Here is a 24,153-nt window from a genome sequence, read left to right as displayed (position 1 = left end):
TTCGGCAGCTCAATACTGCGATAGCTCTATTTCTGAAAATGGATGGCAAGTCAGATTTTGATTACAGTAGAGTACGTCAGAGAGACAGTCCAATCCAAGCATCCAAGTCTCAACCTCCCAAAGCTAGACGAAACAGAAAAAAAAAAAGGGGGGGCTCTCTCTCAAGTCTCAACAAGCAACGCCCCCAATGGAAGGCTCGCCGGCGACGGGTCTCCCGGAGGCCGACGCGCTTCCCGATGGCTTCGTCGAGAGCTCCTCTGCCGACCAGACCCCGCCTCTCTCCTCCGCGCCAGCGGCCCGCGATTCCGCGCATCCTGCTCTCGGCCCCGATCACGAGACCGCCACCGTCGCCAATGGCGAGGAAACCCTAGGCACTCCCTCTAGCCTCGCCGCCGCCGCCGATGCCCTGCAGAGCCTCTCTGTGAAAGCCGCTTTGGAGCCGGAGAGCGCTCTTGGGCAGCAGGAACCCGCCGCAGACATAGGAGGTGATCTCCCTCCCCTCTCCCTCTCTCTCCCTCTCTGACTGCCAAATTCCTGATCTGATGTTGTGTATTTTTTACATCAATCATCTCTGTTACAACTAACTTAAGTGCGCTCTTCCATGGCATGGAGTCTTGTTTATGTCTGCTTGTTTTGGTGCTCCTTTTACAGATGCTAAAGAATCACTAAAGGACAGCTTCATGGTGGAGCCAGCTGAATCTCAGGTCAATCAAAAGGTTGCTAATGCTGAGATGCATATGGTTTAGACTTGTCTCTGAGTGCCGTATTGGTGTTGGTAAGAAGATTAGTGTTTGCTAAATGGGATTGATCTCCATGACTTTGTAGATGAGTGGCGAGCCAAAGCGTAAGGTCGTAAAACGAAGCAGTAAGCTAGAGAAGGACCGAGAGTTGTTGGAACTTGCCCAAAGGTACCATAGAGTGGTAGAAGAAAGGGATGCAGGCAAGTTTCTATCATGTCAAATTATGATCCCATGTAGATGCCTGTTTTTCCAACAGTCAGATGTAATCGATAAATCCATTGGCTACCCTCAATTAAATATTATTGATTCACTGTCACACTACAGCTGTACTTAGTTTGGTCGGAATTGTATCCTGTATTATTCATGTTAATCGAGAATTAGTATTAATTTGTATCTTTGTTCTGTTCTCTTCTCGTGTAACCAAAACTCCAAAAGAGTAATTAATGTAACTAAAATACCTGGTTATTTTGTTTTTCTCCACTTGTGTGCACATGGTAATTGTAGAATCCTTCTACCTGACATGCATCATTTGCATTTGGTCTCTTGCAGCAATTGCAGTTAAAGAAAAATTAGAATCTCTTTGTAGGGAGTTTCAGCGTCAAAACAAAATGTTAAAGGTATGTTCATAGAGTTTTGAGTTGTGAAATGAGTATTCTGCACTTGTATTGAACTGAGTTATCTTCTTGATTTTACGTTCAGGAAGAGTGTCAAAAGGTGTCAGCAGATGGGTGCAGTTTTCGGTTGGGACTGAAAGAGAAATTCGACAATGCTATGAAGGTCAATATACATTAGATGACAGTAATCTGAAAAATGAATGTATACTGGTGTAGTTTATAGACACTATTGACCATTATATTTGTGATATTTAATAGGCTGTCGGTGACAAGCTTGAGGAGCAGAAAAATTCAATCATTGCTCAGTTCGAAGAGAACAATATGTAAGAATACCAAGCTTAGGAATATCTTCAGTATTAAGAGTTTCGTTAATTGAAACCACTTATATTCGCAACTCCATTACATCTGTGATGATACATTTTTTCTTCACTTACTACCAATTTATTTAAGTTTATCCTAACTGTCTTTCAATGTACATTGATGGTTGTTATTTTGTAGGCTGAGAGGTAAACTCAAAGACCTTTCTGGTCAATATAGTGTCATTGAGCAGAAATATTCTCATCAGGTAGCTGCATACATCCTGTAATAATTTTTTGATCCACGAGTATCTCCGATATGGTCACAACCATGATTTATGTGTTGTTTGTTGTACTTTGTGTAAGCTGCTGTTTCTCATTGCTCGTCATATATGCAGTTGAACGAAAAGACACTGGAACTTGAGCTTGCTAAACTGAAAATTCAACAATATCAAGCAAAAGCAGCTCAAGAACATGCCCAAATGGTGTTGTATGCTGAGCAAGTTTCTCAGCTTGGCGTTACTGAGAAGAACCTGCGGCAACAGGTAGCTGCTGATGGTAAAAAATTTGAGCAGTTTGAGGTACTTTTGCATATAAGATCCTTCTCTTTAAGTCTTAATTCCATCTCTTCAGTCAGTGTATTATTAATGGTGGATTTCCCCCAGTAGATGAACATGCAATTTTTTGCAAGTAGTTTATACATTTTGATGGTGTATTATGGGTGTGTGAATGCGAAGTTTTCCATTTCAGGATGCCCTATCGCAAAGCACTGAAGCCTTTGAAATTTATAAGAAGGAGATGGCACAGGTGTCCTACGACTAATTTGTATTCATGCGAAATCAGTATCATTGTATCTGCTTTGTACCTTTGTTCTTATTAATTCTTCATCTACGTAACTAAAATGTATTTTGTTATCTTTTGCATCAGATGACGACAATGATAAAAGAAATTAAGAAGCAGAATGGAGCCCTGAAGAGCAAATGTGAGAATTCAGATATTGCTCTTGTGAAGCTCATTGAGGAGGTAATGCATACGTTTTATTAACGAATTGAAACATTCAAAAGTAAGGTGCCCTGAGACCACATAATTTATATAAGTGGACCTGCCTGATTCCTTTTTATAATGCTATTTGCCTGCTTTTAGTAGCTCGCGTTCATCGCCTTCACCATGTATGGAATCACCTTCAAATTTATGGGTTATGCAGTTTCATTTATCTTCACCTGCATACTAGGAGAACCTTGTGCAAGTCGATAACGTTATACTAACTTGGAACCTGTTCTGGGCATGTCTGCAGCGTGAGCTAATGAAGAAGGAACTAGATAAATGTAAGAATCAAAGGGACAAGCTTGAGTCCCTGTGCCGATCACTACAAGAAGAAAGGAAACAAGGCCCTTCTCTGAGTGTTCCTGAGGCCATGGTTATAGATCTTAATGCAAGTCCAGAGCCAGAGTGATAGTGTTTGTGTGCTTTGTGTCGCGTACCGCTGGTGCTACTACCCGCCTCTGCTACAGATTACCGAGATTTCAGAAGCCAGAGAGAGAAACGGATAGATGTGATACTTTTATTCCGTTTTGCTTGTGATTTTGTGGGAGCTCCGGACCTGTATCACACATCCAACTACGACTATTGACCCAAGTGTCCCGTAGCTTGAGGCTTATCTGGTGGAAGATGTCGGAGCCTGCTTTGTTTTCTGAGTACAAAGAGCATTTTGAGATTGCATGGGCACGTACAATGGTTGATAAGACTGTCTTATCTTAAATGTTTTACGTCATTTAGAAAAAACAACAAAACATGTTGTACAATGGGTTATCTCTTAGTGTCATATCTTAAAATTAATGTTTAGATGAATAAAATTAACAACATAAATGCTAAAAAAAGCAAAATCTAGTACAATGGGAAAATTGTCTTATTTTTACCTTATCATTCTTGTGAAGAGATCATCTCTTAATTAAGAGAAGGTTTGTGTCTTTTCTTCATTTCTCTTTCTTCCATGTCAGATTTTATCTTATGTGGCATCGCTAAAAAAAGACTGATGTCATCCTATTGTACACGCCCTAATCAGTACCAACTGCGAGCTTAAGCTGCTTCCGGTCTTACCTAGCATGGAATCAACCTCGACTGTTCCTTCCTTGTAGTGTTGTTGGATTATAGAAGATCAATATTTTTCAAACAATCGATTGTGTGCATTGTTCGTGAACTGATCAACGTTTTGTGTTAAGCGAGGTTTGCACTGCTTGTTGTTTTCCTTGTCGTAAGAAATCAAGATATGCATGCTCCTTACTATCGTCTTTATTCCAGGCCAGGGAGACCATGTAATAATAATTTGACACTATTTCTTCCGATCATAAATTATTGTCGTTGTTTTAGTTCAAAAGATCCGGGGCGTGCATTCTTATTCTCCTTAAAAAGCTAAAACCTTTTGTCAACTATGAAAATTTATGCACACCTAACGTTTATGCCCATGTAAAAACAAAATACCCCATTTTATGTACTCTTCACGTTTCAACACAATGTGGTGCAGATGTACTTCAGTCGTCATACAACTACAAAAGAACCGGTGAACCTAGACACATGAATTCAGGTATACTACTTCACTGTGGTCATTTTTCAAATGTAAACAAAAACAACTCATCAAAAAACTATTATAATAGAACAAGTTCTGGGCTAGAAATAATAATGCCACATGGACAGGAAACAAAATGTCACAACTCCAATGGGCATCTCTTCTAGTAATAAAGTTGTAGCCAGGAGCACAGGTCAGGCGTCCGTGCGCAGCATCAGCGAAGCAAATATATGCCGTGCAAGTTCTTATAACCCCTGAGATCATATACAATCCAAAAGCAGAACCTGCATTGACAAGACAGTTAGGCCAGGTGATTTTGTCTCCTGGCAAAAAAAGTTCGAGGCAAGCTGATTTTGACAGGAAAAAAAGGCTATTGCCAAATGCTGATGAATGTTGTAGATCATGAAGATGGTAAAAATCCTTCCTTGAAAATAATTAAATCAAGATGATAAACCATAAAAAGGTGAATCGTTCCTTACACGAGTTTATAGTGCGCTACTTTCCATATGAGCCAAACTTAGTTGCCTCTTGTTATTTGTATGACATAAGTTACAATAGAATGATAAAGTGATGTGAAGTTGACCAGATGATGATAGCTTATAGTATAGTTGTATTCTCGATCATGCCAGGAACAACATCAATTTCTTTTTCTTTCAAAAACGGTATGGGAGGCCCCTATGGTGAAATTTATAAAGAGGAACATAGAGTGACAACATCAAGCTAGTCCACTCACAACTAATTTCCATTAAATATAAAAAAACATTGAATGAACGGCAAATCATTTAATTGACTGGTGGATTAGCATTTCTAATTTTGAGATGGAAGAAATGATTCATGTTTGAGCAAAATGGATATTAGATACGCTGTGACTTACATGCTCAATCAGTAGCAACTTTTTTCCTTGCTGCCCTTGCATTATCGTACTCAAACTTGAGCACATTTGCAATATGTGAAGTATCCTTGATATACAACCACCTTCCAATTGTGCTCTCTTCAATCATTGGGAAGTATTCGGCAAGAATGGTATTGGCAATCCAGTACCAGATAGCACCAAATACAAGGCCCACTACTGCTCCAGCGAAAACCTAATTCACTCATCACATTGGAACTTCTTTCAGATTTCAATGACAGTCACGATATATTGCCTAAAAAATTAAAAAAAATAAAAGGCATCTTTCAAACAACTAGGTGTCCATGGACACACCAACTTTACTAAAGAAGGATATCGTTAACCAGAGCACACAAACTGGTCAAAGAAGAGGTCTACCAAGTGTAATTGTTCGACGGGGAAACTGAGATTCATAGTCATACGCAAACAGATAGATCCAATAGACGAGCGTTATTAAACATACACAACAGCTCGAAGACATAGCTGTACTACAAACATCGGATATGGAAGAACTTTGATATTCATATAAATGCTGACAAATAAGAAAAAACTTTCTTATTGAGGTAAATGCTGACAACTTTGTTATTGAAGACGAATATTAAAAGGTGGCAAATTCCTACAGACAGTTCTGCAAGTTTGTTACCATGTAAAATTATATATTTATATGAAATTTGGGTTCGTCATAATTCAATTAATCGCTAATAAACATTGAAGATGTCTTAATTACATATAATTCATTTAAACAACAGATCTAAGACTTGAGAAAATTTCTTTAAGAACTTGGGAGAATTACAACCAGGAGCTATTCTTATGGCCCCTTCCAGGAAGGGTTATCTAAGGAATTTTCTAGGATTTTCAATCCATGGAGAATTCAAATTTCCTATAGATACCGATTTATTATATACTAAAAGTATAAGTACCGAGAGGAAGTACCACGTTGGTGCACATCATCCAAATTATTTAAACCATTAGATCTTATATTTAACGGTCAAGATTTAATGAGGGGGTTCCTGAGGGGAAGCACCAAGTTGATCCACATCATACAAATTATCTAGACCATTAGATCTTATATTTAACGGTCAAAATTTAACAAGGGAATATATTTGATGGGCTTGCAATGAAACATCAAAGTTGTTGAAGGCCCACATGGGCATGTTATGGCTAGAGGTAAGCCAATATTTGTTTTTACGGTATCAAACGTAACATACTTTATGTTAAACAATCAATATATTACGATCTCTCAGCTTTATTTTTCGTTATTGTTCTTCACGAGTCACGAGAATATTAGTAGACTCAGCTCCGTTCGTCATAATCTATATTTTTACAAGAATGAGTTATTAACGGGTATTTAAAGAATTATATATCTACATAACAACCCAAATTTTAACTCTGCCTGCTAATTAACTTCCTGTATGAGTAAATGACTAGCTAGCAAACCAAATACTTGCTAATTAAATATTGCTACAAAGTAAATAGACTAGCTCATGATCTAAACTTTAATCCAAATATCAATGATAATCACATAAAACTTTAATTTCACAGTATGATTTATTATCATAAGAATCCTACCTACAAATATAGCTTGGTGTACACACGACCATGCACGACCTATCAGTGCAAATAACCGATTGACCTTCAGTATGTGAACTATAATATCTGTGCCCATACCGTCTCAGATAGAGACCTGCGTTAGTCAGGTGATCAATCTGAACTTAATTTCCAGACACATACTCCCTCTGATCCATAATAAGTGTCTTGGACTTACTACAAAGTTGTCTTGGACTCAGTACAAAGTTACAACTTTGTAGTAAGTCCAAGACACTTATTATGGATCAGAGGGAGTACTAATATCACCTCAAACAATCAATTAGTCTAATGTAAATGATCAACCAGCCAGCTCCCATTCTAAACTTCAGTAGATTGCGATCTTAAACCCCATACAAAAAGGAATTATCTCATGTTCAGAACACGATGTACTTCTAGGTGTAGTGGGATTGGTTAATTCTACTTTTATAGCTTTACTAGGTTTGATTAGTTCTGCTTTCTAAAGATCAATCATGCTCACGATCCGAACTTCATTTGAGTGTATTACTCTAATATCACGTCAAACACAACATATCTACTCTTGTAGAAGGCCAACCGGCCTACTGCGATCCGAGCTTTAATTTCTCATGTTGATCTAATATCACATACAAATGACACACACCAATCATTGTTTTGATGTTTTTGAATAATATAGGATTACATTATTTTGTGAGCCACAAAAACCTGAAGATGTGTAAAGATGTTTTGCGCAGGACAACGTGCTAGTTGATGGAAAAGAATAAGACCAGAAAAAATCCTATGGGTAGCTTCCATCCACCCCAATTCCATAGGAGAACAAGTTAGACCTTTTCGTCATTTTTTGTTCTTTGCAACTATGGCATGCACCTAACCTTTGTTTTACATCTGGTGCAACCAAATGGTTTCTATTGTATTTTCATTTGTTTACAAATCATCTAGAGTAGGATTTAACACGTTTTTCTCTATTGTTGTGTTTATCAATTCCTGCATTCCAAAGATACCCTAAATTAATTCGCCCGTAGAAACAAAAACATTGCATAAAAGTGCGTCGATTAAAACTCAATTCTCTATCACCGTCCCATCAGATCGGATCCGAATTTCAGGGGCTCTTACCTGCGGGACGGTGTGGTATCCGAGGTACACCCTGGACAGCATGGTGAGGAACGCGAGCGGCCATGACAAGGAGGCCATCACACGGCTCGCCGGGGACCGCCGGAGCACGAGGAGCGAGAGGTAGGTAGCGAAGAAGAAGGTGTACTGCGCGTGGCTGGAGGGCCAGCCGTGGGAGTCGCAGGTCTCGAGCAGCTCGCACGAGGCCGGGCGGGACTGCGCGACGGAGTGCTTGATGAGCTCGTTGAGGAACTGGGAGACGAGGAGCCCCGCGGCGAAGCAGATTCCCTGGAGGTCGCGACGGAAGAGGAAGTGGGAGATGAATCCGCCGAGGCTGATGAAGACGGGGATGAGGGAGACCCACGCGAGGAAGAGGCCGACCTTGTCGCCCCGGTGGTACCGGACGTGGGTGAGCGTGATGGCCTTGAGCGCCGGCGGCACCGATGCCGCCATCTCCTGGAAGTCCCCCTCCCCAGACATAGCTCCGCCGGCGGAGTTCTCTTCTCCGGCGATTGCGGAGGGTATGCGGGGATCTGCGCCTTGCGCGTTTGAGGGGAGGGGCGAGAAGACGTGGGTGTCGCGGAGCGTGGAGGACGTGCCAGAAGAAGCGAGGCCTGGAAGGCTGAACGCGTGGGGATTAAGGAGAAAGGTTAGAGCAACTCATCAATCTGATGGTTCAGATTGACGCATTGAGCTCGACGAGGAGCCATTCTAAGCGATTCTTTTCTTTTTGAGGGGAATGCTCTTTCATTTGCTGACGAAAAATAGCTTCGATGGAGTTAATTCTGGCGGGTGTCGGCACGGAAACTAGATGAACCCCGTTTGTCCGTTGATTCGCTAGTTTAAAATCTGCACTCAAAATTTTACTTCAAAAGTTCAGACGTCGGTATAGAAATGGGTTATACGTGGGATCCGCTCCGCATTTCTACGTGTTGTTTAAGGGTATGTTTGACAACCCACCAGTTTCCAGCTTCTCGTAAATCCGTACTGGAGCAGCACCGAACACAAAAAATCAGGAAGCTAGTTCCAAGAAGCTAGCCCAATTCCCTTCACAAAACTCGGAGCACCTCTTTTGGAGATTCTCGGAAATGGAAAACGCGGAGCAGGCCAAAATTACGGAGGATATGCCACCGCCAAGTGAAAAACGGTTCGGCTACCCTCTGATTTCTCTCCCTGTCCTTCTATTTCCCGATCCAGCCCAGCCCAGTTCTCTTTCCCAACTTGCATCGCACTGCCTGCCCCCATTCCCGAAGTCCCGATGCGGCGATGCGGGAGCCCTAGCCGCCTCCGGTAGCCACCCCGGCGCCGCCCCTCCTTCGGCCTCCGTGCCCTCCTTCGGTGGCCTTCCCCGCCTCCGTCCGCGCATCCGGTAGCAACCCCGCCGCCGCCTCTCCTCCGATGCGGCCCACACGGAAGCAGCAGCCGACGGACGGACCACCATACCGACAAGCAGCAGCCGGCGGTCCTCCTCTTCCCCGTTCTCCCTCCGCCCCTGCATCGACCCGGCGTCATCCGCCCCTCCGTCCACCCGACCTCGCGTACTTGCAGCAGCCCGCCATGGGCATCTCTCCCGATCTGTTTGGCTGGGCCTCTCCCGATCTGGCCGACTGGGCTGTTCTCCTGATCTGGCCGACTGGGCTAGCTGGGTAATGGACTTCTAGCCCAGTTCAAACGAGAAGCTATGCCGAACGTTTCTGGCTCTCGATCAGACGCAGGAGCGGCAACGAGAAGCATGATCGAAGGATTTCTGGGAAGCTGGTGGGTTGCCGAACACACCCTAAGCCTCTCGCACGAATGCTCATCTTCTTTTTCTTCTCTTGCAGCCAGGGCCGGAGGCAGGATTTCGTCAAGCCCATGACCATTACTTCAGATCAATAAAATTACCAAGCAAGACCCAGGTGTTCTAAAAAAAAAGAAGACCCAGGTCAAATCATCAAAGTTAGTACGGAACAAAAAAAAGCCTTATGCCCCCAGGCTGCCCAGGGCATGTCTCTGTCCCTGCTTGCAATTTCTTCTTTAGTCGCTCTCTCCGCATTTTCTAGATGTCTTGTCCTTGTTTTCTCGGCTCACATATTTGTTTTCTTCTCTTTCGATTTCTTTTCTCCACGTCTTGTCGCCCACCGCAAATTTGACATTGTATGTGTTGATGCCGATGCCAGTTCCTTCATCATACATCCGTCATAAATGAGAAAACCATCATTACACATTTACACTCTATTTATCTGTTGGCCTCAAAGGAGGGAAAGGAATGTCCAGGTAGCATCATTGTACGACCTACAAGTAATCCCTCTTTTTCCCCTCCTCCCTCCTTGGCTCCTTCGATACAAGTGGAGCGTCCGAGCATCCACTCCTGATGTTTCACGGTGTAGATTTTCCATTAAAAAAATTACCTAATTTTTTGAAAAAGTCAAACATAAAGATATTGAAGATCAAATCAATCTTCTCGAAACGTGGCATGACAATCGATTAGCACTATTGTGTTGCAAAACTGAGTGAATTATAAATATAAATATGGCGATGCCAAGGAAATCAATATAGTTTACAAGAGAGTGATAATGGAAATCCTGTAACCCCATGACATCGCTGTGTGTAAAAAGAGAGAGTATAAATTCATCAAACCACAGCATAGAAAATGTGTACTAAGTGAAATAGTTAAGTAGAACGTAATTTAACAAAAGAGCCTTTGTTGTATTTATATTTTTTTAGTCTTTGATTGCTTTTTAGTATTCCTCGACATTTATCATGGATTAGAGTGAGTAATAGAATTTTTAAGAATCACGAATTTTTCCCGATCTATGAATCCAATAACAGCCAACACTACTCTACTTCTATGGATGCCCTAGTATAATCCGGAAATACAACTTTTGTGTACAATACAAAACAATCGGAGGTGTAAAAAGTATGCGAGGGCCCATGTTTTCGACGAGTTTCTGGCACGACCTCGTATCCGGTGCCCCAATGTCGATTCCAATTGCCTTCCCCCGAATTTGAACGCAGTAGCTCCAATTTCAAACAGCTCGCTCGGTGTCGCCGCACCCCTTCCACCTGCGCCGCGCATCCCATCAGGCCGCCCAAGGCGACGGCAACACCCGCAGCAATGGAGTTCCGGCACGGTGGCTCGCCGGGCGGCGGCGGCGGCGGCAAGGCGCGGGACAAGTTCTCGGTGTACCAGAACCCATCTCTCACCCGCGCGCTCGCCTCCCGCAGCGTCCGCCCTTCCCTCCCGGTCCTACTCCTCCTCGCGCTCTCCCCCGTAGTCTCGGCCTCCTCCCTCATGGCCCTCTCGTCCCGGTAAGCCTAAATCTACGCCCCCACTCTCCTCCCCCGTCTCCTTTATCTAAACCCTAAACCCCAGATCATAACAATGTGCGTGTTTTCATTGTTTCGCTGTTATCCCAGGGAGGGGCAGCTTTTCAAGGTCGCCGGCCGCGCGGGTGTATCTATCGCTGCAGCCCGTAAGTTCTACGTGTTGAGTTGGGTGTTTTGTGCTTGTTCGCTCATTAGGTGCTTGTAGAAATGCCAAGCTTGGCTAATCTGGTTGCTTAGCACAGATGGTGTTTGCAAGAATGCCATCTTTTCATGCCCCTTTTTTTTTAAACGATCTTTTCATGCCCTTTTAGGTCCCTTTGAAGATGTTTCGTTGTTTATTACTCCCCCCGTTCCATAATTCTTGTCTCAAATTTGCCCAAAAATGGATGTATCTATTCCTAAAAATATTTCGACAAGAATTATGGTATGGAGGGAGTATACTTGATTACAATGATTTTTGGTTGTGCCAGAGGTGGCTGCAAAATTTAACTTGTTGTGGTCTTTCAGTGTTTGTTGTTAGGTTGGTGGAGGGAGCGCTGGGACTTGTAGCACTTTTGACACTATCGGCGTTCTTCAGGGCACTGATGCTATACAATGGGAAGAAGGCATTGGCCAAGGAGGACAAGGTTGCGTTGTCTGAACGCCAACTGGGCCTTCTTGGCTTAAAGACCACAGGTTCAGAAGGAGCTGGCATGAATGAGCAAACCAAAAAGCCTCCCAAGGCAAAGCCATCAACACCCTCAGAGCCGATTGTTCCTATCAGGAGATCTTCGTTCAGCTACACACCGTCTCGGGTGCAACCCAGGATTGGTTCCAGCCATTTGAGCCCAGGTGGCGAGAGATTGACCGCATCATTACAAATGTCGCCTTCCACTCCACTACAGAAGCCTGTTTCTTCCCCTTCAACTCCATGGTCGAGGAAAAGCTCAGGCAGCGCCAAGGGCATACAGACGGAGGCGATGTTGGACCAGTTCTTGGCTGGCTTGGATGAAAATATTGATAATCTCACAGATTCAGCGAGTAAAACTGCGACACCCCCAGCAACCATTACAGGCTTTGGCATCGCTAGCCCTGTCTCAGTTACCACATCAACCACCAATTCTGGTGCTGCACGGAGCACACCTTTGAGGCCTGTGAGGATGTCTCCTGGCTCCCATCAGAAGTACAGCACGCCGCCAAAAAAGGGTGAGGGTGAACTTCCACCTCCGATGACCTTAGAGCAGGCAGTGGATGCCTTTGAGAATCTGGGAGTATACCCTGAGATCGAGCAGTGGCGAAACAATCTCAGGCAGTGGTTTTCTTCAGTTCTGGTGAACCCGCTTGTCCAAAAAATTAAATCAAGTCATATCCAGGTGCTCATTGATTGGCATTTTTTTACAGCAACCTATACTTTCTGTCCAGTTTCAGTAGCCACCATTTACGTTGTTATTGCCCTCTGTTTCAGGTTAAGAAAACAACAGCTAGCATTGGGGCTTCAGTTACTGTTAGCCAAGTTGGAAGTGATCTGCCAAGCACAACAACACCACTTAGCTTATCGCCACTTGGTGGGACTAAAGATTGGCAGCCAACTGTGACGGTAGATGAGGATGGTGTTCTTAATCAATTACGTGGTGCACTTCTCCATTCTCGTAATGCTCCCGCTGGTGAGCTGCTGGTGTTGTTTGCACTTTCCTGCTGTAGTCTTGTGTGTTCATATGTCTCCATCAACTTGCGCAGCAAGGCCTCTGTGGTGTGGCTAAAGTTGGTTTACTCATTAAGTTTCGCATATGTTTCCTGACTTTATTTTCTCTATGCAGCCCAACCTTTTGGTAGTCCACAACAGCCACAATCAAACCCCCTCCTTCCAGCTATTCAAGCATGTATTGATGCAATTACAGAGCACCAGAGGCTTAATGCTCTGATGAAGGGAGAGCTGATAAAAGGCTTGCTGCCACAGAGTAGTGTACGTGCTGATTACACTGTTCACAGAGTTCAAGGTGACATCTTGCGTTCACCATTTTATATGAAAAATCCAAACTGTAGACTTTAGTTGCATGGTACGCTTAGCCCTGCAAACACAAAATAGAGTGAGTATAACACTGGGATGAATGTTGCTGTAACTGACATACTTACATTGCGATGCAGAACTTGCTGAAGGAACATGCTTGAAGAATTATGATTACATGGGTTACAGAGATGGCTATGGTAAATCCGAGAAAAAGTGGACCAGCGAGCTGCCTACTGACTCACACTTCCTTTTGTACTTGTTTGCTGCTTTCCTTGAACATCCAAAGTGGATGCTTCATGTTGATCCTACCTCCTACTCTGGTGCCCAGTCTAGCAAAAATCCCTTATTTCTAGGAGTCCTTCCATCAAAAGAGAGGTTTCCGGAGAAGTATGTTGCTTTGATATCTGGTGTCCCAGCAGTAATTCACCCAGGGGCTCTTGTACTGGCCGTGGGCAAGCAGAGTCCTCCAATATTTGCCCTATACTGGGACAAGAAGCTGCAATTTTCTCTTCAGGTGATTCAATCATTTTAGTTCCACATATAGTCACTGTTTCTTTTGCTTCTCTGTCAAATATAATAATTGAACATGAATTCTAAGATTTCTGAAACGCATAAATTTTTTACAATACACATAAGATAGGATGTTAAAGTTCTCGTGAAAATAACAGAGGAAGTTAAAGGATTTACAAGAAGCAGACCCAAAAGGTTGTGAGTGGGATATGTGGTGCATTTTGGCGGATGACCTGAGATAATTTTCGTGTTAAAAGTGACTGCGAATAGATGATCTGCTGTGCCGGACAGGCAAGCATAGGTCTTTCCACCCCTTGTCTGGCTTTTGCTGTGAACATGGTGATTCATGGGCACAAATTAATGGCATGCATCAGCCTAATAATTTTAACCCAGAGTATATATGATAACAACACACGCCTAAATATTACCAACGCAATGATGAGCTTCATCTCTGACTAATATTACCATTTTATGCTAGCTTAACATTACAAAGTTGCATAAAAGGTACAAGTGAATTAGATTTACTATTCTTGTTTTGTGTGCATTTGCGTGTGCATGTCAACTAGATTTACTAGAGCAAGTTCACCTTTGCTTCTAGTTTTGTTAATTCATGACTAAACCTGTCACAATTTGTGAATTCTTACATACTTGGCTTCATAAAAATTCCAATTGTTTTTACCAAACTCAAGAATTTTTATTATGCATTGTATTAAGTACAAAAGTACTAATGTTGTGCACTTCCATTTTCTCCTTCCAGGGAAGAACAGCACTGTGGGATGCCATTTTGCTTCTGTGCCACCAAATAAATGTTGGCTATGGTGGTATTGTCAGGGGAACCCATATTGGCTCTTCTGCCTTGAACATCCTGTCCGTTCTTGATTCGGACATGGAGAGCTGAACAGCTGCCTGCTTGTCAGCTGGAGACCTGTTGTTGTGTGTACTCGGAAGGGGATAGATCATGACTGGCCCAGTTGCTGGTGTTACATTGTAACGATCACCAGCATATCTCGAACTAATTTAGTGTTAGAATGCGATATGCCCTACTGGAGGTTCACCTGAACTTTATTGTATCTTAAATCGCTTACAGTCCAAACTCCTTAATGCAATGTTTGTGTTCCTTGAATCAGCTCCTATTATCATAAAATACTTTTACATCTGCTCATTATCACCACTTTTTTTAGATATAATAGTCATCACTCTTCTAGAGAGAATTTGTTATCGTGTAAAAATAAAATATCAAGAGAATTGTTTTCTGCATTTTCTCTGTCGAGGAAACTTTATGTGAACACGCAGGAGTACTACATAGCAAGTAGAAAGATGTGCATAACAGCGTAAGGGTCTATTTGGTTCATGTCCTTGTAGCCTTATCAAATCAAGGCACCAATTTAGCTTGCCAATATTTTGACCAAAGAGTTCTCGGGCTGGCAAGAATCTACGAGGAGAATATGTATATACTAATGGGAGTTTTTTCTTCGTCCTCTAATACGTAAGGTTCAAATTGCAATTAATTTTTAACCAAGCGTCCAAATTGTGAATGAGTTCCACCCATGGATTCTTCTCAACAAGAACTCACGTATCGACATGTTTTAATTTCTCCTTGATTGCTTTTAGAAAGCTTGAGAGGTTGCATGGAAGATCATAGAGTAAGCTTCATGAGTGAGAATTCTCTAGAATTAAGAAACTTGTTATTCTAAAGAATAGATATTTGTAGGTGTAAGATTTAGATGGTTGACACTTCGCACTAATCCAACGGTATTGTACTCAATATGGGTGCTCTCCCCTCCCATGGGTGTACCACTACAACCACCTTATAACAAGATATAAGTTATATAACCAAAAAACAATATCACTGAAAAGTTCATTCGATGATGAATGTAATGGTATATTTTTTGTGCCATGTAATACATATTTAGTTGATCAAATCGATGACCAAGATACACGTGCAGGCCTTACAAACCCGGACGGATGGAGTATCATGATGTAATTGTACAATATTATGTGAACTGTAAAAATAACAAATTTCACGAGATCTCAAAACTAAACGTTGAAAATTATTTGACCTTGCAATAGAGCTTGTGAATGACATTTTATGCTCCATAAGATCTTGGTTAGCGTTCAAAATTTGCATTTGTTTGTTTTACTGATTGTAACTCTGTATGTGAATTTGCAAAGATTCACAAATTGAATTTATAAATTGAAGTGCAAGTTATCATTTTTCATATATATCTTCAATACCGCTACCAGACGTTGCTACTATATAAGCGACCCCAAATTTGTTCCCCTCCCGTCATCGCTTGTTTTGCTCCTGCTCAGACGACCCGAGCAAACATATTTTACTCTTCTTCGTTGGTTCATCATGGAGGCTACCACAAAGACTTCCATTTACTTCTTATTTCTCCATGATCAAGGATTCCAAAAAAAAGTCTCGGATGACTTATATTTAATCTTCCTCTGCCGGCGAGGAGCGCAAACGGCGAAGCTTATCTCCTGCCGGACCGGCCGCATCGCCTTCTTAGCGGACGTGTACGTCGTCGCAGTGAGCACCTACTTGGCGTCTCTCGCCTACTACCCCGACGTCTCCGCCAACGCCTGCGTCGAGGTGTCGACGTACCTCGCACAACACCAGCAGTCTTCGGATCCTTTCCTCCCTTGATTACCTCGCGCGTCGAGCGTCGGGCGTCCGGGGCTTCGTTATGCTATGTGGCAAAACGAGTCAGGTTACTACTCCATCAACCTGCATGGGTGCATAAGAGTGCTCTGTGCCCTCGGAGTTGTTATGGTATGATTTGTGTTCGTGAAATTGAAACTGGAAGGGTATTTTGGTTATGAAACTGAAACTGCACTAGGGGAGGTGTGTGTGTCCGCATGTGCTCTGTGCCCTCGGAGTTGTTATGGTATGATTTATGTTCGTGAAATTGAAACTGGAAGGATATTTTGGTTATGAAACTGAAACTGTACTAGGAGAGGTGTGTGTCCGCATGTGTGTTTATGAGTGTTGTATGAATCAAACGAGACAGATTCCTTAGAAGAAGCCGCAGCTCGAGGGAGAATAATAACAAAGCCGCAGCTCGAGGGAGAAAAAGAACAGAGCAATTCGGTGCTGATTCAACATGGATATCTTGGCCATGATTTTTGGATATAAAATTTAAACTGAATAGATAAAACCAAACTTTACCCAATATTTAGATCCATCAATCTTGTTATTACTAACACACTTAGATGAATAAATCATGTGTTATTAAGTACGGAAATGATGTATTCCGCCCGACTGATTTCACGCGCAGTGTCGCCCGGGCGCACGGCCGTTGGATCCAAACCAATCGTACGCTTATGTCTCAGCCACGAAAGATCTGGCGAGCGCCTCTTTTCCGCAGCGGAGCGTCTCCATCCTCACGCGAGTCATGTGCACGGTGCACCCAACCGCTCGTTTTCCCCTCTCCATGCGCTCCATCCCCATGGGTGCCTCCGCCTCCAAGCTCAAGCTCCACACTTCCACCACCTTCTAGCTCCAAGCTCAAGCAAATCCATCGCCGTCGCCGCACGCTGGCCGAGCAGGGCACCGCTGCTGCAAGTGGAGACACGACCCGCTGCAAGCGCAGTGCTATAACCTACAACAAGCTGGTGGTGGCCACTGGCCATGGCCACCGGTGCTGCAGGGGAAGCGGCGGTGTTGCGACTGATGCTACAAGCGATGACCGCCGGTGCTACAAGGGCGAGACTACGATGCTTCGACCGTTGTGCCACGGTGCTGCGAGTCTATGGCCGCCGGTGCTCCAAGGGCGAGGCGATGATGCTGCAACCGTTGTGCCGCGATGCTGCGAGGACAGGGCCGCCGGGGATGCTGCAAGCGATGGCCGCGTACTGCAAGGGCTGAAGGGCGAGGCGACGATGCTGCAACCGACAAGGGGCGCCGCTGCAAGCAGCGACGCTGTGCTGCAAGCGAAGGCTGTCTTCCCGCCGGCGTTGCTGCAAGGGCCGCCGGCGTGACACCGTGAGGAACAAGGAGGCGAGGAGGGGAATTAATTCTTCCATGCGGAAGAGACGATGGAAGAAGAGGAGGATGAGGGAAACAGACTCAATTCCTTGGTGCAAGATCCAATGGATACGGGCATTCCAATCGTACGGCCTGAAAGGAGGCCGATATTTGCCCCGGATCGGCTGGCCGACGCCTAGCGTTCCCGTATTTAGAGCATGTTTGGTTGCTACCCTGGTGCAAATATGCCTGGCCGGGACCCTCCCTGATAATTGCCTGTGAGCTGTTTGCTTGCTGACCTGGCAGCTGCCTGATTCAGGCGACCAAATTCGTGCGCCTGAGCTCTGGCTTTTATAAACGGAGTGTGCCTGAGCTGACTACTTCACTATTCTCTACTAGTTTTTGCTCAGGCAAAAGATGTCAACCAAACAACAATTTTGTTGTGTGCCTGGCCAGGCCAAAAAAGATAAATTCACAGGCTACTTTCAGGCAGCACTTTTTGTCAGGCATGGTCTTCAGGTCTCCAACCAAACACACCTTAGTATATAGTCCTCCGTTCTATAATTCTTGTCGAAATATTTCATGTATCTAGACGCTTTTTAGGAATAGATACATTCATTTTTTGACAAATTTGAGACAAGAATTATGGAACGGATGGAGTACTTTGTTACTTATAAATGACGTCTCTAAAAAGGCGGGTATCCGGTGAAAACCTTCCTTCGGTGCAAACTCAATCAAAACCATGGATAAACGTTTCAACAAAAAAAATGTACAAATGAGTAGTGACAAACAGTGAAGGTTCATTCTTCATGCTGAATTTGTTTTTGGCTACCAAGCACAATTGAGTTTGGACTTGAAATTTTACACATATATAAAACATCATTTCTCTAACACATGTATTTTTGAACATTTTTCGATGGACTTTTAACCGTAAAGGTGTTTTCACCGGGTATGCCGCCATCTTTTTATGGCAGACCAAAAATTTTAGAACGAAACGAGGAAAGTATAATTTGCCACGGCTACTTTTGGTACCATCCAAAAACACCGTAAATTCTTTTATTCAGTTTTTTATTAGAACAATGCATTTATTCAGATTTTGTTTTTAGCGAAATGCCTTTGTTCAGCATTTTTTTAGGGGCCAGCCTTTTTGTTTTGTTTTTTAGGGCAAACAGATTGCTTTATTTAAGGAACAACCTGGCTAGGTACACAAAGACCACCCGGCGGATGTGAAAACCACACACGACGTCCAACATCAAGCGATGAGGAACTTCTAGCTAACTTATGAGCATCCATATTGGAGCTTCTACTCTCGTGACGAAAAACACACGCACTAAAACTCTTAGAGACATACCGGATCTCTCTATTAATCTGAACAAAAGGACCTAAAGTCCGACCATTGATAGCCGTAACAACCTCCAAGCAACCGGAACCGATCACCAAGCGACGGACACCAAGATCCGCTAACAGCGCCAGAGCTTCCCGGAAGCCAAAGCTTCCAACGTGGCCGGGTCAGAGATGCCGCGTGAAGTAACAGCCGACGCTCCCAGGAAAACACATGCAGCGTCTCGAGCAATTGCGGCTACAACACCGAGCCCAACCGTCTTTGCCACCGCCGCGTCGACGTTAATCTTGATAGAATCATTCAGTGGAGGGATCCACCATGACACCACCGGCTTCACCCGCGGTGACAGAGCAGCCGAAGGTCCCGTCGGCGACAAGTCCTGGAGGAAGCGCTCCACAAAGGTGAATGTGGAGATCAGGCTCTGATAAAGATTTTCATGGATCACCTTCCTTGGGGCATGCCAGATGGCACACATGTTTTTTTTTAGTTTTTTTAGAATAACCTGTAACTTTATTCAAACTTGAAAACCATTACAGGTACGATGCATTGGATCATGAATCCTAGAAATTACAAGGTAATTCTTATATTAAGAACTACAATGAAATCTCTTAATAACATCTTCTTCGTGGAATCAATATTTGCAACATGAAATACTGCCAAGGCTTCAACATGTAGACTGCAATCAGACTGAAGCGGCAACATAGCCACTCATATCCCTGCACGAACTTGACTACCTTCGAAGGTTAAGAAAGCTCCTTGAGTCGCTCATCCAAAAAGATGAGAAGTCGTAAGCATTGAATGTACTTGGGCCGGGGATGATCACCTAAAGGTACAGGTCGTCGAACTGCAAGATCTTCACCAGAACGGCACAGAAGGATTCCAAAATTCCAAAAGATAAAACCAAGAAAAGCAGTATGGCACACCGACAAAAACTCAATAGGCACGTATAAACGGATCTGCGAGTACACAAACCCAAAATCTGTAAGATCGGATACACTGTACCTATGGTGAGTAAAACTCTCTGACTCCGCGACAACGCCCGTTGAGGCACCCGACAGCAGAGGAAAAACCAGAAAACCTTTATTCGAAACGGCATCGCAACTTCCGCCATCATGTTACCGATCAAAACCAAACAATTGATATGAACGAATACTTCCGTATACTCTTAAAAGAAATCAAGGTTCCCCCCATCTCGCAGCGCCAGGACGGCGGCCAGAGGCGAGGGTAACGAGAATCTTCAGAGGACGGCGGCTGCTAGGTTAAGAAAAAGCGGGGCCGAAAATCCAGTTCGTGCCTTTTTCTTTTGTTGAGTCCGGGGGTCCCTCTCGTCTTAAAGCCCAACTAACTGCCAGCCCAGTGAAACTCCAGCCCGCCCGATCATGGGAAGCCAGTTCAAAATATTTCGAACTCATTCCCAACGGCAACTCATATCCGCCAGTTCCTTCAATCCAACACCACCTGCTCTTCCGCATCTCCTCCATTTCCTTCTCCACCAGAGGCTGCCCGCCCCTCGATCTCCCCCTCCCGCAACCATGGATCCCCACCCCACTCCCTTCCGAGGTAAGAAACCAGGGACTCTTGCTGTCGAGATCGGAATCCTACCTCTCGGTTCCGTGGATTTAATTCCGCGACATGTGCAGCGAAGCGGCGGTCGGTTGCCGCGCCGGCAAAGATGGCGGCGCCGAAGCCCAAGTCGATCGCCACCGCACGCGGGAAGATGGCCAATAAGTCGCCGACCGGCAACGTCGTCTCTGCGGGGACCGCTCCCCAGCCAAGGTAAGGATCTTTGGGTCTCTAGATGCTCTAGATTTGTCTGTAATCCTTTTCGTTTTGCTCTAGATTTGTGTGTAATCCTTCTGTGGTCGATTCTTTTTAGGCCACGGCGCGCGTTCGGCACCGTCCGGAGCAGCAACTCCCTGTCTGACAAGCCCCCGCCACCGCCGCTGAAGCCTTCAAAGTTGTCGCCCCCGCTTCCACTGAAGGCCCCCAAGGTGTCACCGCCGCCGCCGCAGAAGTCTTCAAAGGTGTCGCCACCACCTCTGCAGAAGTCTTTGAAGCTGTCTCCGCCGAACCCAATCAGGGCACCTAGGACTTCTCGTCCTGCAGCAAAGCCCCTGAAGAAAGCTTGCCCAGGCCCGGATCTGAAGGCGCAGGCCAAGAAGAAGAGCCAGAGAGTGAGCTTTCAGGATGACGCGGCAGTGGTGGCGGTACCCAGAAGCAGAGAGAAGGTCGAAGCTTCTGCCGAAGACGCTGTTGGGCACACGCCGATGGTGTCTGTGAAAGCCCTGGAGAAGAAACCAGTGAAGGTTGTGGCTGCAGAAACGCCGTTCTTTAGCGCTCAGAATTGCAGCAGTTGTACGCTTGACCAGCTCGAGTCCGCTGAATACTGGCTGGCGCAGATCCGTTTGGCCGAATCTGTTGGCAAACACAGTGTCTCTGCTGTATTCTTTCGCCTTGCATTTGAGTGTCAAGCTCAGGTAAGAGTCCAACGCACATCATTTTTTATTTGATGTCAAACCAAAGTTTTCAACTCTAGGCGCATTTTAACCGTTTGTACATGAATAGCCAATTCTTAGGAGGCATGAACATGACACCTGTTCTTTTTTCTTATATATTTAGCTCACATTGACTGCATGACTAGTACTAATCCAAGTAGGTGCTAAGACTGTTCCTTTGAATAAATGATTTATTTATTTTTGCGGGCAGCCATTTCACAGGATCCAAAGTGAGCTCAGGAATTACACAGTGCGCCATCAGAGTGCTAGCACTTTGACCCCTTTATTCCATGAGCTCCTACTTGCCCATGGCATGCTAGTTAATCAGCCCAAGTTTGACACTGATGGTTCGGAGAAGGTGGATACACTTATAACTACAAATACAGTTGGCAATAAGCTTGATGCTACCACACTAGAACATGAATGCTCGGAATGCGATTGTGGCGGTGATCGTGTTGATGTGAGGGAAGTCAATGTTGTCAAACAGGGAGAGAAGGGGATGGACCAACCAAGCTTTGAGAGAAAACTAGAAGGAAGTTTTGAATTTGATGATTGTGAGGCTGTCATTGTGGACCAGCTACTGCAAGAACATTCTGATGTGGCGAAGAATGAAGGTGCGGAAGTTCCTCACGGTAGTGAAATAATGTTGTCAGCACGTTGCTCCATCGATAAATTGAGCCTGAAAGTATCCCCAGTAGCACGGGTATCATCTGAAAGACGGCTCTCCTCAGATAAATTTTCCCCGCCTGCGCGGAGCTTATCTGCAAAGCGCTTATCTTCCGGTAGCCCTTTTGATAACAAGTCCCTGTTTGGTAGTTGCTCAGTGAAGAGGTTGACATCTAGTTGCCCTTCTTATAAGAAGTCCTCCACTAAAGGCTTGTCTTCAAAGAGGATGTCGTCTGGTCACTCTGGTGTCTGTTCTGACAAGGAAAATAATTCTCCTGCTGGAGCTGTTGATTCTAGCAAAGTGACTCAGAAGGGGGAACCTATGTGCCATGCTTCAGGTAATTTAACATACACAGAGCATTTCCTTTGACAGTCATTAAAATTAGTTATGGTCTGACTGAGAGCTTTACCTTTGAAACAGTTGACCCGCTCAAATTGAAAGAGCATGGGGACTATGCTGACATTGATGAGGTGCGTTTATGAACTGGAAATTATGTTTTCACTATCTACGGTAATAGCTGAAGTGCTGAAGTAATGACAGAATGGATTTAAGCATAGCTTCACGCCTTCATACTTACATTGATGTGCTCATCCATGCATCAAATGTGGTAGCGTCACACAAAGAAATCGTGTCTAAACATTGTCTTATCCTGAGTGCTGCCTGCTTGCCATCACAATATTCTAGTACTACAAGCACAAACCTCTGTACGCGAGTACTACATTGATTCGTCGAACATATCAGTAGTTGCAGACTAGTGGTACTAATCTACTCATTTTACACTAGTACAACATCGATTAGTCAAACATATCATTAGCTGCTGGCTCGCATCACTTATCTGCTCAGCTTCCAGATTTCTTTTTACAGTGCATCTAGTGCTAATCTGTGCACCTATATCTGTCTCCAATGGAGTAATGACCAAAATAGTTCAATCTGGTTTCATTTTGAAGTAAAGTGCAAAGTTTGCGCGGTCACGAACCTTTTTGCTGACCAGGCAGCTAATGTTTATGTTGTTGTCAGAAACAACTGGAGCTAATGCCCGTTCTTTACAGATCCATTAGGTGCTGGAGCTGGAGTCAATGATGTTAGCTAGTTTGAATTGTACGGGTGCTGTGTATGATGTCAATTAGTTTGGATCTCCAATGACATGCTGCTTAGGTTGGTTTGCTTTTGTGAGCAAAGATCATCGTTCTCGGACGATCTTTGTGGGTTTGACAGGTTTCTATTCCGGATGCTTGCTTAGCATAATGGCATGAGGGTGCGGTCTTATTGGTTGATAAGGAATCAATCAAACCTTTGTACCTACAACTTTATGAATACTATGCGGATGTATCACCAAATTATTCATGTCGATTGATGGAAGTGACCTGCCGTTTTCTCATCCCACCGCTACAAGGCATATTTGCGATGACACCCAAGACTTTAGTAGGCTTCACATTTACTATTGAATATGATTATTAACGATCTTGTTCCTTTTAGACTGCTCCTGGTTAACGTTTTGGGTAGAAAATAGGTGCCATTCATTTGCTGAAGACGTCAACAGCGACGCTTGCAGGCGCGGTTGTCGCTGGCATGCGTAGGTAAATCGTGGACGACCATGATTGATAGAGACGGACCAATTTTAATTGTGCATGAAACCGGCCCGTCGATATAGTGGGAGACTTCTTATATTTGATCCGTTGCTTCTGTTGCCAAACGGATCACCTTTCAGTGAAAGAGCAGACGTTCCCACTCGGTCCTTCTTCAACCCCATACTGGAGTCTGGAGGTTTACGGCCCTGTTTCCTTAATGAATAGGTAGAATAGAACTCCTGATAGTTGCTCTAAGAAAAACACCATATATTGGAGTAGAACAGATTGGCGCGTTAGCTACAAGACCGAGGGGCATGGAAATTACCGTTGTACTTTAGGTTTTACCAGGACAACAGTTTGACGTTAACTCTTTCTTTGAAGGAAAATGTGATGTTAACTTTAAGGAGGAAAGAAAAATGCAAAGCTGGAACCTCAAAACAGACATGCAGAGCGCGCAATGTGCGGAATATTCCGAAAGGATCCGCATATTTGAAATGGGCTTTTGTGCCTAGGGTTTTGCAATACTG

General features: G+C 44.1%; 4 protein-coding genes across 5 annotated transcripts; 3 read left to right on the top strand and 1 right to left on the bottom strand.

Moving 5' to 3' along the window:
• The first annotated feature begins 91 nt into the window (after nucleotides 1-91).
• Nucleotides 92-3,452, top strand: LOC100834350 (alpha-taxilin). Of its 2 annotated transcripts, none has more exons than XM_010230455.3 (11): nucleotides 92-485; nucleotides 652-716; nucleotides 826-940; nucleotides 1,290-1,357; nucleotides 1,440-1,517; nucleotides 1,613-1,677; nucleotides 1,853-1,919; nucleotides 2,049-2,195; nucleotides 2,401-2,457; nucleotides 2,578-2,673; nucleotides 2,945-3,452. In XM_010230455.3, the coding sequence occupies exons 1-11, from the start codon at nucleotides 188-190 to the stop codon at nucleotides 3,101-3,103; spliced, it is 1,215 nt and encodes a 404-aa protein (XP_010228757.1). In that variant the 5' UTR covers nucleotides 92-187; the 3' UTR covers nucleotides 3,104-3,452. The 2 variants fall into 2 exon arrangements, with proteins under 2 accessions (XP_010228757.1, XP_003558166.1); XM_003558118.4 differs by having other exon boundaries at nucleotides 94-485; nucleotides 2,049-2,231.
• A 662-nt stretch (nucleotides 3,453-4,114) lies between these two features.
• Nucleotides 4,115-8,449, bottom strand: LOC100833734 (lipid phosphate phosphatase gamma). The gene is made up of 3 exons (XM_003558117.4): nucleotides 7,779-8,449; nucleotides 5,088-5,298; nucleotides 4,115-4,497 (listed from the first exon to the last, which is right to left on the bottom strand). The coding sequence occupies exons 1-2, from the start codon at nucleotides 8,253-8,255 to the stop codon at nucleotides 5,092-5,094; spliced, it is 684 nt and encodes a 227-aa protein (XP_003558165.1). The 5' UTR covers nucleotides 8,256-8,449; the 3' UTR covers nucleotides 4,115-4,497; nucleotides 5,088-5,091.
• A 2,249-nt stretch (nucleotides 8,450-10,698) lies between these two features.
• On the top strand, nucleotides 10,699-14,707 carry LOC100833429 (transmembrane protein 209). Its single transcript, XM_003558116.4, has 7 exons — nucleotides 10,699-11,066; nucleotides 11,175-11,230; nucleotides 11,592-12,436; nucleotides 12,529-12,727; nucleotides 12,881-13,060; nucleotides 13,209-13,585; nucleotides 14,339-14,707. Exons 1-7 carry the CDS (start codon nucleotides 10,873-10,875, stop codon nucleotides 14,477-14,479), a joined length of 1,992 nt encoding a protein of 663 aa, XP_003558164.1. The 5' UTR covers nucleotides 10,699-10,872; the 3' UTR covers nucleotides 14,480-14,707.
• Nucleotides 14,708-20,257: 5,550 nt separating this feature from the next.
• LOC100833115 lies at nucleotides 20,258-23,436 on the top strand. Its single transcript, XM_003558115.4, has 6 exons — nucleotides 20,258-20,456; nucleotides 20,537-20,672; nucleotides 20,773-21,373; nucleotides 21,603-22,395; nucleotides 22,479-22,528; nucleotides 23,108-23,436. Exons 1-6 carry the CDS (start codon nucleotides 20,276-20,278, stop codon nucleotides 23,114-23,116), a joined length of 1,770 nt encoding a protein of 589 aa, XP_003558163.2. The 5' UTR covers nucleotides 20,258-20,275; the 3' UTR covers nucleotides 23,117-23,436.
• Nucleotides 23,437-24,153: the final 717 nt, after the last annotated feature.

Source organism: Brachypodium distachyon, chromosome 1 (genome assembly GCF_000005505.3).
Source record: "Brachypodium distachyon strain Bd21 chromosome 1, Brachypodium_distachyon_v3.0, whole genome shotgun sequence".
Classification (NCBI taxonomy): domain Eukaryota; kingdom Viridiplantae; phylum Streptophyta; class Magnoliopsida; order Poales; family Poaceae; genus Brachypodium; species Brachypodium distachyon.
This window is presented reverse-complemented; position numbering and strand designations above follow the sequence as displayed.

Coding starts and splice junctions, on each gene's coding strand:
- LOC100834350 (XM_003558118.4), top strand. CDS start 188: ATGGAAGGCTCGCCGGCGACGGGTCTCCCGGAGGCCGACGCGCTTCCC. Junction 1,358..1,439: donor GTCAAAACAAAATGTTAAAG/GTATGTTCATAG, acceptor TTTTACGTTCAG/GAAGAGTGTCAAAAGGTGTC. Junction 2,232..2,400: donor AAAAATTTGAGCAGTTTGAG/GTACTTTTGCAT, acceptor TTTCCATTTCAG/GATGCCCTATCGCAAAGCAC.
- LOC100833734 (XM_003558117.4), bottom strand. CDS start 8,255: ATGTCTGGGGAGGGGGACTTCCAGGAGATGGCGGCATCGGTGCCGCCG. Junction 5,299..7,778: donor GATACCACACCGTCCCGCAG/GTAAGAGCCCCT, acceptor TGAGTGAATTAG/GTTTTCGCTGGAGCAGTAGT.
- LOC100833115 (XM_003558115.4), top strand. CDS start 20,276: ATGGGAAGCCAGTTCAAAATATTTCGAACTCATTCCCAACGGCAACTC. Junction 21,374..21,602: donor CATTTGAGTGTCAAGCTCAG/GTAAGAGTCCAA, acceptor TTTTGCGGGCAG/CCATTTCACAGGATCCAAAG. Junction 22,396..22,478: donor ACCTATGTGCCATGCTTCAG/GTAATTTAACAT, acceptor CCTTTGAAACAG/TTGACCCGCTCAAATTGAAA.
- LOC100833429 (XM_003558116.4), top strand. CDS start 10,873: ATGGAGTTCCGGCACGGTGGCTCGCCGGGCGGCGGCGGCGGCGGCAAG. Junction 11,067..11,174: donor CTCATGGCCCTCTCGTCCCG/GTAAGCCTAAAT, acceptor CTGTTATCCCAG/GGAGGGGCAGCTTTTCAAGG. Junction 13,061..13,208: donor CACTGTTCACAGAGTTCAAG/GTGACATCTTGC, acceptor ATTGCGATGCAG/AACTTGCTGAAGGAACATGC.